The sequence below is a fragment of the Furipterus horrens genome, unplaced genomic scaffold, assembly GCF_987537825.1.
Source record: "Furipterus horrens unplaced genomic scaffold, mFurHor1.1.pri manual_scaffold_10, whole genome shotgun sequence".
Lineage (NCBI taxonomy): Eukaryota > Metazoa > Chordata > Mammalia > Chiroptera > Furipteridae > Furipterus > Furipterus horrens.
Window position 1 is genome coordinate 25116266 of NW_028327180.1, and position 19766 is coordinate 25136031.

General features: G+C 34.2%; 1 protein-coding gene across 1 annotated transcript in view; it reads right to left on the reverse strand.

Annotated features, from left to right (window-relative positions):
• Nucleotides 1-19766, reverse strand: part of RXFP1 (relaxin family peptide receptor 1) — a 47657-nt gene that overhangs the window by 6596 nt on the left and 21295 nt on the right. Inside the window, exons 6-14 of the mRNA XM_090290164.1 lie at nt 18093-18164; nt 16519-16590; nt 16358-16429; nt 15714-15788; nt 7575-7646; nt 7400-7471; nt 4941-5012; nt 1470-1541; nt 528-599 (exon numbers count right to left, since the gene is read on the reverse strand). Of these exons, the coding sequence (XP_090146290.1) occupies nt 528-599; nt 1470-1541; nt 4941-5012; nt 7400-7471; nt 7575-7646; nt 15714-15788; nt 16358-16429; nt 16519-16590; nt 18093-18164 (651 nt within the window). The remainder of the gene's footprint in view (nt 1-527; nt 600-1469; nt 1542-4940; nt 5013-7399; nt 7472-7574; nt 7647-15713; nt 15789-16357; nt 16430-16518; nt 16591-18092; nt 18165-19766) is intronic.

Sequence of the window (19766 nt, forward strand, 5' to 3'; positions counted from 1 at the left end):
TAAAGCATGTAATCAATGGAATGACGAGACACTCTGTTTGAATAAAAGATTTTTAAAAGTTTACCAATGTATCCACACACACTTAATTCAGCCATGCCCTGACATTGTGGGCACTTTTAGTTTCCTCCATTTACATCAATTATTTATTTAGAATTACTTTATGTTGCTTATATAAATTCCTACTTCTTCATTTGGTAGCCATTTTTCTATGTGTACAAATTATAGCTCATTGGGTAAACATCAATATTTACGAATGGTATCAGAGCCGAGGAGAACTTGACAAGATGGAGTGGGTTCCCCCCACACTCCAGTTCTCTGACATTCAAAAGCCACCTTTGATTCTATAAGACCATGAAAAACAAAATATCACCCTGTTCAATTAACACTTAAGAGTTAAGTATTGTTTAGGCAAATTAATCACTAGAAAATGTTAATAGATTGGATGCAGTGGGTATGGATGTATTAGAGCAATACATGTGGAAACATGTATTAAATCAAGGTGAAGAACAAGAAAAACATCTGCTTACATATGAGAGAGATTCATAAGAGGTCTGAACATCCTTTGTTGGATATTTGAAATTTCGATTCCTTCTAGGCTGCTAAAAATATCAAATTAATTATCAAAATAACATGTTATACAGGGTATAATAAGATGAGTTTTTGTGAAGGAAATTTAATAAAATGCTGTTAATATATACTCTGAACCAAACATTCATGCTCAGCCTGTCCTAGTCACTCTCCCAACTCCTTTCAATTCTGTTAGTTATACACATTTTTCTATACCTAGATCCCTTATTTGAATTTTTTGGATGCTCATACATCATGGCACAATGCTTTGTGCATAGTAACTATTCAATAAATATTTTTGGAATAAATGAACAAGCATTATCTTTTAGACAATATTAAAATAGCAGAGGAGTATTACATTTTTGAAAATTTTCTAATAATTTTTAAATAATAGTTTATTTCTAATAAAAATGCCATTTTATTGGGGGAACACAAATTAACTAAAGCTAAGCTTATCTTTTAAGGCACTTCTCAGATCCTAACAGAATATATATATTTTGTGGTGCAAGTAAGGATTTATATTATCTAGAATATTCTATTGGGATAAAGAAGGGTATAGAAATTCTTAGAAATTCAGTGCCGAAGGAGAAATATGTATGTATAGATGCCTTCAGATGACTGAAGCTACCAATACCATATAAGCTCATGGTGATTATAGAAGAAAATAAAATGATTCATCATTGTCTAATTTTTAGTTTACAAATACATAAGATAAAACTAATAGTTATCTGTTTATAATCCAGCAAACACTTATCTTACATATTTTTGTGGAGCTTAACTAATAGCCTAGGAAAAAACTTCTGATTTAAAAGATTCTATAAATCTTATTTTATATAATTTATTAGCTATTAATATACAAATAACAGTTTCATCATAAGACATCCCCATAAGCATATACTTACAGAGACTTGAGTTTGACAAGAGAATCAAATTGGTTTGCTTGAAGTTTCTGGATTGGGTTATAGGAAAGATTTCTGTTTTTAAAAAAAGGCAGAAGTAATTTCTATAAACTGCTTGAGTAGAGAAAAAGTATATCTGTTGACTTAGGGTTACTTTTAAACATTAACAATGATAAAAGTAGAGTAATAGCACATACTTCATAGGTTACATTACACATTTAAATAAATTAATGGAGACACACTTAGAATAGCTCCTGGCTTTTAGTAAGTACTCTGCGATTGTGTTAGTAAGTAAGGGGGTGGGGGATGCTAAGACATGAGCATGGAGGTAGAGTTGTCAAGAAAGAAACCACACCTACATCACATTTTGCCTAGGATCAGGTGTAATTGAAATAATAGAAAAAATATCATCTAGTCAAAATTTGAATTAATAGAGTCACACTGAATATATTTTACATAAATTATATGTCAAAGAGTAGTATATTGTACCAGCAATTTGTGAGGCATAAAGTGAAAAGTAAAAGTCTCTAGCTAGAAGCAAAAAAGTAGATCAGAGTGAGAGTACAGCAGAATTTAAATGTAGGAAACTTCAGAATCTTTGTAAAACAACACCTTTAAATAAGAATAGTTGATTAAAGGGAGCTTCTCAGGGCAAGTTCTCTTTCTAAGAATTTATTCCAGATTGACCATTAGTTAGGTGGCAGAGGGGATGTTGCTGGGGGTGGGTGGGTGGGGTGGTGATTACAGAAAGAAGGAAAGAGATAAAGAATGACAATGAAGAATGAGTTGTATAAAAGTTACAAAAGTGAACTCAACAGTTTAGGAATAGAAGGAAACTATCTTAACATAACAAAGTCATATATGAAAGCCACAGGCAACATCATCCTCAGTGATTTCTGAAAGGCTGAAAGCATTTTCTCTAAAAACAGTAACAAGACGAGGAAGCCTGCTTTTATAACTTCCATTCAACATAGTACTAGAAGTCCTAGCTAGAGCAATTAGCAAGAAAAAGAAATAAAACATATCCAAATTGGAAAGGGAGAGGTAAAATGATTTCCATTAACAGATGATGTGGTCTTATGTGTAGAAAATCCTAAAGATTTCACACACAGAAACACAAACTGTTATAACTAAAACAAGTTCAGCAAAATTCCCAAATACAAAATCAATGCACAAAAATGTAATGCATTTCTATATACTAACAATGGACATCCAAAAATGAAATTATGAAAACAATTCCATTTATAATAGCATCAAAAGGATAAAATACTTAGGAAAAAATACTCAATATAGGTGAAAGATTTATACTTTGAAAACACGATACATGTATTGCTGAAAGAAATTAAAGAGGACATCAATAAATTCTGTGCTTATGAACCGGAAGACTTCATATTGTTAAGATGTCACTACTATCCAAAGTAATCTACAGATTCAGTGCAATTTCTATAAAATCCCAATATGTATTGCAGAAACAGAAAAATTGATCCTAAAATTCATGTGGAATCTCAAGGGAGCCTGAATAGCTAAAACAATCTTGAAAAAGAACAAAGTTGGAGATCTCATACTTCCTGATTTCCAAACTTACTACAAAGGTACAGTAATCAAACCATGTGGTACTGGCATAAAGATGGATATATAGGGGTGGGCAAAGGTAGGTTTACAGTTGTAATACAAACAAATAATACAATAATTAATAAATAATAATATGAAGATAAATGTGTTTGGCATACTCTTGCTCACCCCCTGTACAGAGAGTAGAATAGAGAGCCTAGAAATAAACTCTTGTGTACATGGTCAAATGATTTTCTACAAGGGTGCCAAGACTGTTCAATGGGGAAAGGCAGTCTTTTCAACAAATGGTGCTGGGAAAACTAGATAGATATCCACATACAAAAAAAGGAACACTTTAACTGGTGTGTTGCAAGAGGCACACTGGTGTGCCACAAGGATTTTTAAAATGTGCACTATCTGACTATTTAGTCAGCGGCACTGACCTCTTTTCCATTAGATTGTCGAATAAAAATGACAACAGCCAACACAACAGTAGCTGTTTGGTGTGACTAAATAAAAATTAGACCTATTTTTTTGTTAGGTTAGCAAAGATATATTTTTGGTGTGCTGCAGAATTTTAGCAATTGGTTTATATGTGTCATGACATGAAAAAGGTTGAAAAATTTTGGCTTACGCCATTTACAGAGTTAAAATGGATCAGAGACATAAATATAAAAGCCAAAACTATAAACTAGTAGAAGAATATCTTTGGGAAAAGATTCATAACGTTGAATTAGGAGATGATTTCTTGAATGATGTCAATAACACAGACAATAAAAGAAAAGATGAAAAATGAGCTAAATTAAAACTTTTGAGCATCAAAGGATACTATCAACAGGGTGAAAAGGCAACATACAGAATGGGAGAGAATATTTGCATATGATATATGAAAAGAGTTTAATATCTAAAATATATAAAGAATTCTTTATATAAAGAACTCAACAACAACAAAAACAATTAAAAATTGGTAGAAGACTTGAATAAATGTTCTCCAAAAATATATATACACAAATGAATAACCAAATTAAAAGATACCCAACATCATCAATCATTTGGGAAATGCAAATCAAAAACACAATGAGACACCATTTCATTTCCATTAGGTTAGCTGTTATCAACAAAAACAGAAAATAAAAAGTGTTGTTGAAGTTGTGGAGAAATTGGAACCATTGTATACTGCTAGTGAGAACGTAAAATGGTGTAGCTGCTATGGAAAACAAGTATGGAGTTTCTTCAAATAGCTAAAGATAGAATTACCATATAACCCAACAACTCTACTTCCGAGGCTATATATGGAAAAGAACTGAAAGCGAGGTCTTGAACTGAAATTTGTACACCTATAGCAGCATTACTCCCAATAGCTGAACAATCCAAATGTCCATCAATGGATGGATGGACAAACACAATGTGGTATATACATACAGTTGATTATTATTGTGAAAATAATATTAATTCATTAATTGTAAAATGTAATAACAATTGATGAATTAATATTATTGTTTAGAAGAACAATATTCAGACATTCTGACACATGCTACAACATAGATAGATTTTGAAGACGTTATGCTAAGTGAAATAAGCCAGTTACAAAAGGACAAATATTGTATGATTACTCCTATATGAGGTATCTAAGATAGTCAAAATTATAGACAGAACATATAGTGGTGGATGTTGGTGTGTGTGTGGGTGATTGGAAATTATTAATTAACAGTTATGGAGTTTCAGTTTGGGAAGATAAAAAAATTCTAGAGTAAATGGTGGTAATGGTAGTGCAATAAAGTAAATGTAGTTAATGCCACTGAATTGTACACTTAAAATAGTTAAAATGGTAAATTTTATGTTGTGCATATCTTATCACAATTTAAAACAGAAAAGACATTTGAAAATAAAGAAACAAAGTGACAACATTAATATCAGTCTTACAATTTCGAGAGCTCCTTCAGATTCTCAAATATATGTGGCGAAAGGCTTTCAATCTTATTATTTCCTAAATCCCTAGGGAAATAATTGCAAAAGTCATATTATTTTCTTAAGATTTTATTTATTGTTCTGTGATTAATTGATTAGTAAACCATTATACCACTTTTAACAATGCTATTGAGTTATACTAATTCCCAGAAGTCTAAAAGTTTTAAAAAGGAAGTGAAATGGGAAAATATAAAAATATTTTATTCCATTTCATCAGTCTCTCAGAGACAAGTACTTGATGGTATTTGATCTGGTTCTAAGAGGTACAGTTTTCTATTTCAATTAATAAATGTGTTGTGCCTCTTCTTTTTCCTTCCTTCCGTTCTGCCCTCCTTCCTCCTTTCCATGTTAGAGTAGAAATACAGTTTGGAGCTTTAATTTTTTATTTTGCTTGTGTTTATTATAATTTTGAAATTGACATAGATTTTCAAAAGCACATTTCTTTCACAGCTGATGCACACTGGATCGTGTATACCCCTTGGGCAGGATATTTCTTGTTATCTCATGTATGTATAGAGGTTGGATTGCCTGACATGGTGTGACCTTTTAGCTTAGGTATAAGAAGATTTTGTGACTGTGCACCTCTTGTAGATATAGCTCTTGTGAGAAAGTCCTCAGATTCTTCTAAACAAGGTAATATTTCAATAGGCTTGAATTAATTATCTAATGCGATCAAGAGTTTCTAAAAGAAAGCCTATCCACTGTGTTTATTCATTTCCATATACTCTTAGTTGCCACAGGGAGAGGCAGGGGAATAGATATTTTTGTTGTGTAAATTGAGTTTTTATAAGTCAAAGGTTAGGTTATTCAACTTTGAAAGGCAGGATAGTTTTAGATTGAGTTTTTAAACTAAAAATAAGTAGCAGACATAATTTAATGAATATTACAAATATCTTTGCTGTAATTGTATTATTTTCACATTGTAAACTGAACCTTGAGATTATTTTTGTCATTTACATATTTATGGGTGAGTTGTCTATGAAGATAGAATGTTCTGATTCAACAACCAAAGGAATCTTTCTCAAGTTTTATCCCTTTCTTAGAATCCTTTAATGACTCACAGTTGCCTAAAAGATTAAATTAAAACTGCTTAGTGTGACATAAAAAAAAAATCTTTAAATTCTAAATACCTTGCCATAGCTTTCCAATTTAGTTTTCTCTCACTTTCTATTCAGGTAAAAGGACTGGCACTGCGGCTTGAAGGCACCTATGTTTTAACCTGCATGCTTTTGCATGGGTGCTTCCTTCTGCCCTTAACGAGCTTTTCTTCTTACCCTGCCGGTGAACTCCTAGGCATCCTTCAAGATTCTTTCAAAGGTCACTCCTTTGTGACCATAGAGGTTAGGTGTTCTCTTTTCTCCCAAATACTTCCTGTGCACACTTCTTCCATAGCACATATAGGACATATAACACATACAGCATATACAGCAGTATATTAAAACTGTTTCTAATGTGTGCTCCTGTTCTGAAAGATGTGAGTTCTTTGAATACAAGAACTAGGCTTATTCATCTTGGGTTGATTACCCAGTATCTAGCTTAATTTTCAACTAGCTCTTCTTTAAAAAAAGTTATTAATGTATAGTTGGCATATAATATTGTATTACTTTCAGGTATACAACATATTGGGACTAGCTATTCTTTCTATCCCCAGTTAGAAGACTATTAATAGACTGAATCTGCCTGCTTCATATTTAAGTAAAAGTGGAGGCACAGTTCCAGTTCCTTGTATGGGAAGCCAAGTGAAATATGGGTCACATTAGTGAGGCAATGTGAAAAAGAGATTTAGAGTAGTCCTCTAGGATATTAAAACTCCATATATCATGTTCAACAGTTTCAGGTGGGAGTGCTGGCTATCAGAGCAAATTCTGACACATAGTTCTTACATCATAAATCATGTAATGGGATATTATTGGCCTAGATCCTAAGTGACATGTAAAAGGACCATTTAATTTATTGTTCTCTTCCACTATTATAGGTTGGGATGTTACCCACAGCAGTGTCTAATTTCTTTATGAATCAAAGATTATCCTTTGGTTTCAGAATCAGCAAAGTGAAGCCTTTTTATTTTAATGATATCTAAATCCTAACTCTTTAGGAAACTTAAAGAGAAATTTGCTGTCTCTCTAGCAGAACAGAATGGTGTAGGATGCGTTTTATTTATTAAACTTACCCTAACTTTATTCTTTCTCTGCATCTATGTTTCCTTTACCACACTTTCCTCAAATACCTATCTTACATTTTTCTTTCATGCACATTTTTATGAGCTATCAGAATTCCTCTGTGGCTTGAAGTGTCTATACATTATGCTAGGAATAGAGATAATAAATATTTCTTAATGTATAAAAACAAGTGTAACAAGTATGAACGAAAATGGTAAAAAGGAAATTTTCATTAATATCTTTTATCGAACTTACAATTCTTCTAGTTTGTGGAGCGGTGCAAAAGTATTTTCCTTTAGGTGATTAATTTTGTTTTCTGCCATTAACCTGAAAGTAAAAAGAAACATACATTGTAGCTTCTGGAAGTAACAGATTCATTTAATTTGTAAAGCGATATAACACTGTTTGAAAAGGATAAAACATTACTTACAAAACAGTTAAGTCACTGCAGGAAATAAAAGTCAAATTTCTTAAATTGTGGATATGATTGCCTTCAAAGTCTCTGAAACATAAAAATAAAATATAATAAAGCTAAATTTTAATCATAGACGGAAATAAAATGGTTGAGAATTATTTGCTTTCTAATAAAATCTTTTTTTCACATGCTGTTTGTCTTATACAGATTCTTTCATATAGCCACGTACAGAATAGCTGAAACTATATTTCTACGTATTGAATGTTTCTTTTTCTGTGTTAAAAGTGAGAATTATTTGAGTCACCACATCGATATCATGTGTTCATATAGGTGCATATGTTATCCTGAGAAATGTAAAAAGAAGAAATCAAATTGAAAACATTGTATTATGGTGAACACTGACTATTAACAGAGATTGAACAGTGGACTGGATTAAGCATCCATCCAGTGACCCAGGGCATTTCTCTAAGTGACGTGACCCTATTTTACTGCAGCCTGCAGAAGCTGCTACTGCCAAAACAATATTTAGCCTTTGCCTATCTTGTCTAAACACTTCCCAGGAAAAAAGTTCAATAGCTTTACCACTATTATTATATTGCTTTATTATATTGCACAGAGGCAAGTGCAGGGGGAGACCCAAAGGCTGTCCTTGGCCATGCACTCCCAGTTCAAGGAGCTGCAGATATCAGGGGGGATGCCTAAAAACCTTGACTTATTTATAAAAAAATGTGTATTTATTCTTACATGTTTAAACTTTAGTTACCTTCAAAGTACTCTTAATTTGATGTAATACACCTATTAAGACTTTTTTTTCCCCCACTGTTCAAAACAGCTTTTGAACTTGTCAATTTTGATGCCTTTTAGTGCTCCTGCATTTTTTGCTGTTGTTCGTTTGTTTCGCCTCTTCCACATCAGCAAAACATTTCCCTTTGAGGACTTTTATCATCCAGGGAAACAAAAAAATGTTGCTTGGGGTGAGATCAAGTGAATAGGGAGTGTGGGACATGGTCGTAACGCCATTTTTTTTTTTTTTTTTTTTTTTTTGTCAAAAACTGTTGAACGCTGCACAGCGGGGGCAGGTGTGCACTCGCAAATCACCCATCATGAAATGGGCAAATGTGTTGAAAGAGACTTAAAAAAATCCACTGAAGCCAAATGCAGCCTCTCACAATAAGACCAGCTGGCACACTGATACAGATGGGTTCCTAGAACTCACCTAGTGGGGGAAGCCTGTAGAACAAGGAGCCCAGCCTCCAGAACACAATTCTGATTTTTTTGGGTCCCCCGTGGTAGACCCTACTCAAACTCTCCTGCTACGTGACTCTGTCACCAACAGGAGTCTGGTCTGAGCAGCGAAATTTGTCAAAAAGTTTAGGTTTCCCCATTTTCTTCTGCTTATCATGAAAGTATTCTTTTATTATTAGCTTTATGGTGAAAGCGTGTAGAACAGAGTTAGCTGAGGTTAGGGATATACTTTCTGAAAGTAAATGCTGGTCCTTAAATCTACTCAGTCTATACCAACACTTAGTTTACTAGTCACTATATAACACAGAGCTGTAGGAATAACTGCAGCTCAAATATATGAGCTACAGTGTGACACAGATACTAGAACTATGGAAGGTAACTCTGGGGAGCATCAATAAACAGGCCAATACTCTGCCGATAAGGCTACATCTGGTACATCTGGTATTCTGGGCACTGCAATGAAAAATAGACATTGAAAAATCAAAGTATATCTGGAATATCTGGAGGTAAGGGGTGTAGAAATCTAGTCAATTGGACAAAAGGGTGTATTTACAACAGAAGAGCAGAATAAGAGAGAGATATTTGAAGTCAGGCTAGAATATATCATAGGGTTTTGCTATGTTGCATCAGGTCACAAAATTAGATTTACTGGTTAAAGGACACAAAACATTTTAAGTTTAAGCTTACAATCTATGGTCCAGAGAAGATGCTTCTTGTCACTGTAGATATTTAACAGGCAATGCACCATAACTCAAGGATTTTGTAGAAAGGGTTTCTGTGCTACATGGAATATTGTATTAAAATCTTAAATCTTGATTCTAGAACATTCTTTTAAAGAAAAGTTCCCATGAGTCTATTAAACTGGAAACTAAGCCCTTACTGCTTTTGGTTGTTTGGTTTGGCCAAGGCTTTTGGCCGGTCCTAATATATGTCAACGACAGAGACTGTCCATTTCCTTTTCCTATTTTATTGCTGTTACCACGAATCTACCACCAGGTGGCGGTGCTCTCTTAAGCCTCACAAAATATCCTTAGGTGATCTTTCCTGTTAGCTCCTTACGAAACTTTTTTTTTCCTATTAAGCTAGTATTTCTATTTCAGTTAGTATTATATTTATTAATTTGAAAAATCAGTAGGAGACACACGCAAAGGCATAAACTAGGGAAAATCGAGGCATAAACCTTGATTACATTGTTAGTTTTATTTAAGTTTATTTTAACCTTGAGTTGTAAGTTTGCTCTGGGTTTCTTCTTACAATTAGAGGCTTTATTCCTTGATGTGGGGGGATCTCTGGTTTGCAGCATACAGATTAGCCAAAGCATACAAATCTGCTCCTCACTTCCCAGCTCCTAGCTCTTAGAGAGCTGAAAGGGATGTTTGTTGGTTTGTTTTTTTCTTTACTTCATGTCTAGACCACTTTTCCGACTTGATGAGCCTCTGAACCTAACCATTTAATTTTTCTCTTTATACATGGCAGACCTTGCTAAAAAAAAAAATGGTTCTTTAATCTGTAGAACAATAATAACAAAGCAAAAACACTGATAATCTTGCCTGCTCCTTTCCAGCTTTCTCTCTTACCCCTCGTGGCATTCTAACCAGCAAACCTCCTTAACCGCCATTTCCTCCCAACCTTTTAAACATTTCTGGCTCCTATTTCACAGAAAAAATTGAGGTGGCCAAGGAGGGGAAATGCCCTTGACTTTCTGCCCAACATATACAGAGTCACCTGTAAATGCACCTGGTCTCCTTCTAGTCTCAGATGACCCTTCTCCTGCTTTAGGCGAATCCCTCCATCTGTTTCCTTGAGTTTGGTTTGTGTATGTGTATGTCCTAAAATATGGTCAATTTTGGTGAATGTTCTTTGGGCATTCTTAGTTTGCAGTTTTATCTCTATTAGGATTAGTCACAGATACATATAACAGAGACCCAACTATAACCACATAACTACATAGAAATTTTTTTTTTCTTGAAAATAATTAGGCAGTCCAGGGCTAGTATGGTAGTTTTACAAAGTGGTTAGAAACTTAGATCTTTTAAATTCACCATTCACATGTTCTAGTCTTCATGGGCCAAGATAATGCTAGAGCTCAGTCACCATATCTGTTTGTTCTGGATAAGGAAGGAAAAGAAGGGTCAGCCTTTTCTCTCTAAGGAGGTTTCCCACAAGGGCTGCATTGCACTTCTTCAACCTCATTAGTTAGAGCTTAGTCACATGACTAGGTCTAAATGTAGGAAAGTTTCAGAAGTTAGTGTTTCAGTTGGGCACATGGCTGTCCAAGCTAAACCAGTTTGGTAATTGAGAAGGGATGTTACAGTTCGATATACATCAATTAGAGTTAACTTATTCAGCATGTTATTTAGTCCTCCATATCTTTTTATGGTTTTATTTAGACTATTATCTCTTACCACTTATGTACATATATTTTTCCTTTTGTTTTGATTATTATATGAATCTACTTGGGGCATATATATTCATGATGTAATATCTTTTATTATATTGTTATATTGGAAATGGCAAACTATTATATGTAAGTATCCTTACTATTGTTTAATGAAAATTGGCCAGAATTCTAATTAGATAAAAAATATGATGACTGTTGTTTTTTGGTTGTATCTACATGCATACTTTTGATCAGACTCTTATTTTTAATATTCCTTAATCAGTTATAGTTGTATATTTTTGTAAATAGCACTGAGTTGGGTTTTGTTTTATGAATCAATTAGAAAATCTTTTTAAAAAATAGTTTAAGTTTAACCCACTCTTTTTTATTGATATGTCTACTATATCTGATCTTAGTCTGCTATTTGAGGACATATGGTTTTACAGATTAAAAACATTCAACAGTTTGATTTTTTAAAAGCTTATTTCTTATAATATTAGAAAGGTTTGCATGCTCTATTGATTACCATAATAAAACTTTACTCAGTGTTTTCTCATTCTTAGAGAATAACAATACTTATAAAGTTCTTATTATGAAACTGATGAAATTAGTATATACCATCTTCATTTATGTTCTTCTACCTCTCTTCCACCATGCAATTTAGATCAATTACATGCTTTTAATTGATGATCATCTTAGAAATGTCAAATATCCACTTATTGGTGGATTTGTTGGTTTTAAATGACATGTCTTGACTCCTAGGTATTTTTCGTTATAGTTCTATAGTTTTTACTCTTTCATTTGGAAATTGCTTACTCATTTAAGATTATTATATTTTCTTGTTGAATTAACCCTTTTATCATTATGTGATATCCCTCTTTATTCCTGGTGATAGTCCTTGTTCTGCAGTCTGTTTTTTCCCCTAATATTAACCAAGCCCCTTCAGCTTTTCAAAAAATTTGTGTGGAATTTCTTATCTTTGTTTTAGAGTATGTAATATCTCAATTTTCTCTGGTTGCCTTAAGGTTTAAAAAAACCTTTGACTTTCAACCTTTTGACTCTAATTTGTCTAGGTCTTTTTTGTATTTCTGCTTGGGTATTCCTGAGGTTTTTAGATATCTGGTCTGTTATATTATTAATTTTGGGAGATTCTTGGCCACTGTCTCCTCATATAGTTCTTCTATTCTCTCTCTCTTCTTTTTCTGTGACTTTGCACATTTGCCAGGCAATTTTATATCATCCTGCAACTTTGGAATCTCTGTTCTGTCTTTATTTTACTCTTTCCTCTTTTTGATTCAAATAGAAAGCTTTCTGCTGATCCGTCTTCAAGGTCCTATATTCTTTCCTCAGTTATGTTTAGTCTGCTGCTAAGCCTGTTGAAGTAATTATTTGATTCTCTTCAGTAGCTTCCACCTCTTTGCAGACACGTCCCAGGTGTTCATGCATATTGTCCACCTTTCTCACCATATCATTTAACTCTTAGTTTTAAATATTTCAATTTCCCTGTATGGTGGTTGTAACATCTGAAGTTAACTCTGGGTCTGGTTCTGTTGATTGCTTTATAATTTGACAATGGATTTTTTCCCCTTGTTCTTTTAGGTATTGGACTGTCTCAGCATTGCTGTCCCCCTGCCCCAGAAGTCCCAACACAAGCGAGCACTAGACACTGCTCTGTAGCAGCACAGATCCTGGCTGGAGAGGTTTTTCTGCCCCTTTCTTGGGGGCAGGGTGCTTTTGCTTCCACCTCTTCTTAGGAAGCAATGGATCTATGCCTGGTCCCTGGCTGAAGGAGCATCTTCTGTCCCTCTCCCAGTGGCTTAAAGCTTCTTCATAAAAGGGAAGTCTAGAGAAGATGATGAGGTTTTGTATCTGTGTGCCACCAAGGAGGACTCTCTTTGGTTTCCTTTCCTGCTTCCAGTTTTCCTTGTGAGCTTGTGGAGGCCAGTGGAAAACAGCCTGTTGGAAATAGCTGACTCCCCTGAGTGTGGGGTTCCCAGTTATCCCTAAATGTTACACTAGCTCACACTTAGTTTGTATAAGTGTATTAAAATTTTAGCAGTTTTCTTTGTATGTGCTCTGTCACAGCCAACCGTTCACTCTGTGCTCTGCCCAAGGTGAGACATTGTATATATGTCATCTCTCCCCATCACTCCTTGAAACTCTGACGGGCTTGAGAAAATTACGATTTTGTAGATTGCAATGTTCTTGCTCATTGGTAGAGAGAGAGCAATATTGTCTTGTGGCTTTCTATAGCCTAAGCACAATATTATTGGAAAGGAATAGTAATATATTACATATATAGAAGATCTATACAGGGGTGGGCAAAAGTAGGTTTACAGTTGTGAGTAGGTGAAACCCAGAGTTTATTCTTGTATTATTATTTATTATTGTATTATTTCTTTGTATTGCATCTATAAACCTACTTTTGCCAACCTTGTATATTTTCTTTATACTGTAATTCAATTATATTCTTAAAATTGAACCATGTTGATTGAAGTAAGGCTAGTTCGTTCATTTTCATTGCTTCTCCGTCATAATTTATTTTTCCATCCTTTTCCATGTCTTCCAGTATCTTGTACCATAATATATCCTCACTGTTTGCTATTATTTTCAAATTCTTTTACTGATTGGTTAATTTTTAAAGACAGAGAGGAAGGGAGACAGGGCAGGGGAGAGATTGGGATTGGATTGACGTTTCACTTACTTATGTAGCCATTGGTTGTTTCTTTTATGTGCCCTGACTAGGGATTGAACCTGTAACCTTGGCATAACAGGATGATTCTCTAACCAACTGAGTTATGCAGCCAGGGCCTCAAATTCTTTATATTAGCTTCTTGTACTTATATATAAACTTGTTCAGTCTTATCTCAAATTAAAAGTTTACTTTATTTTCTTGTCTTTAGTTTACCTTCAGCTATTGCCCATCCATTCATATGCTTATTTACTATTTATGCTTCTTTTTTAAATTTCTCTATTTTTATTGTAGTTTTTACAGCTTTTAAAATTGCTTTGAAAGAACTATGTTAAAGGTTTTAATCTGTTATCTGTCATATATTTTGCAAGCATATTATGGTGGGCTATCATATTTTTAAATTTTATATGTATTTTTCTACTAAATCAGAGTTATAATGCTTTTTGGCCAATACATCTAACCAGATTTTCTGGTTGATACTTGCTAAATAAAAGTTCATGGGCAAGGTAAAGATATTGTAATTAGTTTTAAAAGAAATAAATATAAACCAAAAATCATTATTACTAGCATTAAAGCTGGAATAACAGTTACTATTAGGAATGCATATGGAATGAGTTGGTTTGGATAAGTAACACCTAAAGATGGTAATTTTAGTAATAAAAATTTTGAGAAGTCCACTTCTTTAGTAACAAATCTTAATCATTTTTATTTTTATATGAAATTTATACATGGCTGCCTTTTTAAAAGCAAAGGGAAGGTTTATTATTATATGTGCATAGTATCTCCCACATTGGCTTCTGGTCTCAATGCATAGATTTTTAGTTGCTAATTTACTTATGTAAATACTGATAAATTTTGCATTATGACTAAGTTTGGATTACTGAGCATGAATAACTATTAATGTATTCACCTGAACCAAAATTTAATTACAACAAAGGATATATGTCTTAATTTGCTCTTTCCTTAATGACTTTAGCCTGTTATCAGTGAGGACACTGTGACAAGACTAAGATGTCCTTTGGACTAAATAATCATTTCTGGGATGTTTGCTTTCCCCTCAATAGTTCCAAAATAGTATGCTTTAAATTACAGTGTCTAATTTTTATAACATTTCTCACTCCTGCTTTATCATCAGGCTGATAGTTGTCATTTCTTACACAAATCAGTGTTTCTTACTCTAACTGCCCCCTTACTTTTAATTGGCATTTTGAATCTACTGTGGACTTAAATATTTTGAGAATTTCCTGCACAATAAGAAACAGAGGGAGTTTTCATATGACAGTGTATATGCCATTTATTGATCAAACTTTTTAATAGTTATTTAGGTTGTTTCTTCATTTACCTGTTTTTTAAATAGGCAAATTTAGGGGGTAATTGAGTTCTGAATAGGTGGAGTGATACTTATTACCACAAGCAAAGCTACTCTGTAACAAATTCCATGGAACATACTCTATTATGATAAGACTTCAGAAATAAATGGTGAGTATCATATTCTCATTATACAGAATTTAGGAACTTTAGTCTTTTCATACCAAATTAGTAGGTCAATAGGTCAATGGGGGAGGGGGAGATGTTGTATAAATAACATGACATCTCTTCTGTCTTCTCTCTGCTTCCAAGTTGTTTTTTGTTTTTTTGAGATGTTTTATTTTGGTGAGAGTTTAGAGGAGTTAGCTTAAATAATGGGGATGTTTGCTAACAAAATCATGCTAAAGTAATTTGAGAAAGTGTGATATAATATTAACAACATATCATTTTATAAAACCTAATATCCAAATGAACTCAGCAAAACTAGAAAAGTTAGTTGACTTCTATGAGAAAAGATATAGCAACTTACAGCCAATTCAGTTTTGGCATGTGCTGACAAAGAGGTTTATCAGGCAAATTGGTGAGGACATTATTCATCAGCTCCCTGAAAAAGAAAAGAAATTTAAAAAGTCACATTTTTCTAGTTCTTTTTTTTAACCTAAGTCAAACATGGTATTATCATTATTCTTATGAACCATGCAAATCTATTAAGTTAATTATCTTCTCTATTTTTCTGCGTTTTATTTAAGTTCTTGTTAGTGATAAAATTTGACAAATATCTGTCATAGGGAGGAAGCAGTAATATTGGTACTGATAAAAAGCATGTGCCTTTCAATATGGGCAGTGAAAAGGAAGTGATTTTAAGTGAATGTGATTTTTCTTTAAAAAGATTTATATAGGATAGTAACAGTGTGCCTATGAATATTTTTATAAAATATTACCACGAGGCTGTATTTAGTTTTGAAGGGCTGACACTGTAGAAGTCAGAAGATCATATAAAAATTGTCAGAACTACGAAATAGTCTTGTAAACTATAACTAGTAAATGGTTTTTAGTTGAAAAACCTTTTAGGGTTTTATCAATTCCAAAGTTAATGCTGTTAACCTTAAAGCAGTAATTTTCATTCACATCTTTTCTTTTAATTAAAATATTTGGTTTAATTTTAGTACTTACAAGAGCATAAGAGAATTTAGTCCATAAAATGTTAGTGGGGAAACTTGACTGAGGTGATTATCTTCAATTATCCTGCCAGCCAGAAGAAAAAAATTGATACACTTATATATATTTAGAACATAAAAACTAATACTATGAAGTGCCCCCAAAATTAAACATACAGCCATTCTAGGTTGTGGAGATCTTCAAAAACACGTGGCTTCAAGAAAGTTATTCTGTTATGACTAAGATACCTGGAAAAGGAAAAAGGACAATAAATTTGATATTCCTGGTATCTTACAATAAGGAAATGAAAAACAGTAATCATCCGTCTTAAATTTTTTATATACTCTTCTCATCATACCATTTCTCTGCCTTTGGCTCCCTGAGTTTCTTTATCATTTATGTTTTTTATGTCTAGTTTTTAATTCTCTCATAATGAACCAATAAACCAATCAGTCACGTATTCATTCATCTGTTCCTTTATTCACCAGCTTGTTTTGGGCGCCTGTTCTATGGCATTATGCTAGGGATACATTTGTTTCTTTGGAGGGCTTTGAGTCTGCAGGGAAGACAGCACATAAACAGGTCATTGCAACAAATGGGAAAGAGCGAGAGAAGTGTGCAGTCTATGGTTGCTCTGGCTTTGCTGGGGTGGGGACTGCAGAGCAGGAAGGCGTGAGGAGACAGGAAGGCTTTGCTAAAGGAGGCACAGTTGAGAAGAACCGCGGATGAAGACATGCCATTCACAAGGCAAAGAATGGGTAGTAGAGGAGATCGACAGTGACAAGTTAATGGATTGCCAGGTAATTCAGTGTGGCCTCACCATGGGCCTCTGAGAAGGGACGAGGTGAACCCGGGAGGCAGGCAGGTTCAACACAAACACCAACAAAAACCCAGAAAAAAGCAGGATGATGAAGAGCAGAGGAATTGAAACTCTTGTGCTTTGCTGGTGGGGATGTCAAATAATGCAGACGCTATGGAAAACAGTACGAAAGTTCCACCTCTGGGTATATATCCAAAAGGATTGAAAGCAAGGACTGAAAGAGATATTTGTATATCTATGTTCACAGCAGCCTTATTCAGAGTAGTCAACACGTGGAAACAACCCAAATGTCTATGGATGGATGCGTGGATGGTTCCAAACTATGAATGTACTTAATGCCACTGAACTGCTCACTTAAAATGGTTAAAATGGTAAATTTTATGTTAGTGTATTTATCACAATTTTAAAAAAGCTTTCCTTTTTTCACCTCACAGTGCTTTATATATTCATAAAATCAGGATTAGTAGAAAAAGAGTAATTGGGAAAGTCTTTGGGTTTTCTCCTTCATACATTTCAGTTTTCATCAGACTTAGTTGGATTAAGTTCATTCAATCATGCTCCCTGTGGTCATGACTAATGTATTATGTAATAATAGTCTTTATTATGTGCTAGGCAGAGCGTGCCTAATTCTTCCAATAAATTTTCTCATTTGTGCCTCACGACAACCCTGGGGTTAAGTTCTGCTATCATCTGTATTTTACAACAGAGAGAACTGATGCTTAGAAAGGAAAATAAAGTGCTCAGGTTCACACACCTCAGTGAGTGATAAGTCAGGACGTGAAAGCCCGTGTGACGTGGAATGCCACGATCTTAGCCACAATCCTGCGCGCCCCTTCAGCTCTCTGCACACCTCCCAGGCATTGTTGTGGGCACGAGGGCCAGTGCGGATGGAGGGGTCACTGTGGAACGGGCACACTTATCGGTACTTACAGTTTAGTAAGATTGTACAGTCCTCTGAAAGAATAGACGGATATGGATCTAATCTTATTGTTTTGCAGGTACCTGTGAAAATGATGATTAAAAGGAAAACATAATGAAAAAGACATTCAGTGTCGCAAGATAAAGAGTTCTGTGGCTGGATGGTGGTGATGGTAACACTGCAATGTGAATGCACTTAACCTCTGACAGTACACCTAAAAACGGTTAAGATGGCACATGTAGGCCACCTGGATTTTGCCACAATTCAAGTTTTTAAAATTAAAATAGGTGAACGTAATGAAATGATTTTGTGAAGCTGGTTATCATGTAACTTTGTTTTGCTATTAAATTCATGCCTAGTTTTTAATTTAGAAATGCTAATTATAAAGATAAACAGGTAATAGCTAAAATTTAATATTTGAATTTCCTGTGATTGAAACTTTAATGCACAATAAGGTATTCACTAATAAAACAGGACCAGAAGTCATACTTTTTTTTTTTTTTTTTTTAGCATTTTCTGCTAGAATTCTTCAAACTTATTCATGTTTGACATACTGCTGGCAAAAAAGCACAAGTATGTGATATTATTAAGGCCCCCAAACATATTTCATGTTCATCATGAATCTGTCAAGCAAGTCAACTTTAATTTTGTTAATTTGACACCCAAAGTTTTGACCCCAATACTGTTGGAGGAAACATATGAGGTGTATACATGACAAAGAGAAAAATGGGAAAAAAAAGAAAAAGAAATCAGGACTAGAAGAATATAAATTAGATAGGACTAGCAAGAGAAGAACACAGGCTTACATAGTTAACTACAGTCACACTGGAAGTTTGGCCTTGAGTCAACTGGATGTCAAAGGAAGTAGATACTAGAGCACAAGCAATTGCATCACATTCACCCAGTGAAGCTCTGCACGTCTGTGGCCCCAGGTGATGGGGAGTGGCCAAGTAAGGGCTCCAAGCCTGATTTCTGGCTCTGAGTGCTGGTCACCACTGTCCTTTAGGGTATTCTGAATTTATATGGGAGGAGGATCCCCCGCCAAAACCAGAATTATCCTCTGGAGGGTGGGCCCATGTAGTACAGGCTTCCCCCATTAGGTGAGCATTCTAGAAACCCGTCTGTAACAGTGTACCAGCTGGCGCTGTTGTGAGAGGTTGCATTTGGCTGCAGTGAATTTTTTGAAGACTCTTTCAACACATTTGCCTACACTGCACTGAGTGTTCAGCAGTTTTTGACAAAAAAACAGCAAGATCCCTGTGCCCCACTCTCCCTATTCACCTGATCTCGCCCCCAGCAACTGTTTTTTTTTGTTTCCCTGGATGGAAAAAGTCCTCAAAGGGAAACATCTTGCCACTGTGAAAGAAGTCAAACAAAAAACAGCAGAAGCACTGCAAGGCATTAAAATTGATGAGTTCAAAAGCTGTTTTGAGCAGTGGTAAAAATGTTTCGATAGGTGTATTGTATCAAATGGAGAGTACTTTGAAGGTGACTGAAGTTTAAACATGTAAGAATAAATACACAATTTTTTAATAAATAAATTCTGTTTTTTGGGGTCCCCCCTAATATATATTTATTTTATAAGTTTTAGAAAAAATAAGGGAGAAATAAATAGGAACATGCTCTCAGTTAATTATAAATTTTGACTAAAAGAAATTTCCTATTTCTCCAACATGCAAGAAAAC